Consider the following 813-nt stretch of genomic DNA (forward strand, 5'->3'; position numbering starts at 1 on the left):
GGGGGCAGGTCGGGGGTGGCTTTGCTGGGTGCCATGGGCAGCAGCAGCCACGTGGGTACAAAGCCCCGGGCCCCTCAGCTGAGCCGGCACAGCCCCTATGCCAACCCTGGGTCCATGTGCGTGGGCTCCATGCTGATCTCGAGGCCATGTGTGCCTGTGGTCCCTGGTGGGTTTGTGCCCTGCCTGGGGAGGTGATCCGTCGGCCGGTCCCGCTCCAGCCCTGACACCCATCTCCCTGTGCAGCGGGAGATGCAGGCTGCAGACCAGCGCCTGGCACAGCAGCTGATGCGCCTGCGGGCACGGCTGCACCGGCTGAAGGTGGAGCAGGCCTGTCACCAGCACAAGGAGATGCTGGACGACGCTACCTTCGGCCTTGAGGGCTGCGAGGAAGACTCCGACCTGCTCTGCAACATCCCGCCCAAGGCCGCCTTCCTGCTCTCCATGCCGCTCAAGCACATCGGCGTCACCCGCATGAACATCAACTCCCGGCGGTTCTCCCTCTGCTGAGCCCTCCACAGGCACCCGCGGGTGCAGCCAGACCTGGCAGGGCTTGAGGATCCCTCCCAAAGTGCCTCCGGGACTGTGGAGCTGCTGCTCGGGGCAGCGCTGAGCTGCCAGCCCTGCCCCGGGCTCAGTGCCATGCCACGGTGCCATGGGAAATGCCACCATCCCCGTGGGGAACAGGGTGCTGTGGGACACCCAGTGCCCTGTCCCTAAGGGTGGTGGTGTCGACCGCAGTGGAAAACGTGGGAGCAGCCCTTTGAGGAGGAATAAACGGAGGTGAAGGCAAGAGCTGATATTTTTTTCCATTTT

At 65.2% G+C, this 813-nt stretch overlaps 1 protein-coding gene across 1 annotated transcript in view; it reads left to right on the forward strand.

Annotated features, from left to right (window-relative positions):
• FAM167B (family with sequence similarity 167, member B) overlaps nucleotides 1-532 on the forward strand; it is a 1,179-nt gene extending 647 nt beyond the window's left edge. The window contains exon 2 of the mRNA XM_010138250.1: nucleotides 244-532. Within this exon, the coding sequence (XP_010136552.1) occupies nucleotides 244-507 (264 nt within the window). The 3' untranslated portion in view covers nucleotides 508-532. The remainder of the gene's footprint in view (nucleotides 1-243) is intronic.
• Nucleotides 533-813: the final 281 nt, after the last annotated feature.

This window comes from Buceros rhinoceros, unplaced genomic scaffold (genome assembly GCF_000710305.1).
Source record: "Buceros rhinoceros silvestris isolate BGI_N320 unplaced genomic scaffold, ASM71030v1 scaffold41386, whole genome shotgun sequence".
In the NCBI taxonomy this organism is placed as follows: domain Eukaryota; kingdom Metazoa; phylum Chordata; class Aves; order Bucerotiformes; family Bucerotidae; genus Buceros; species Buceros rhinoceros.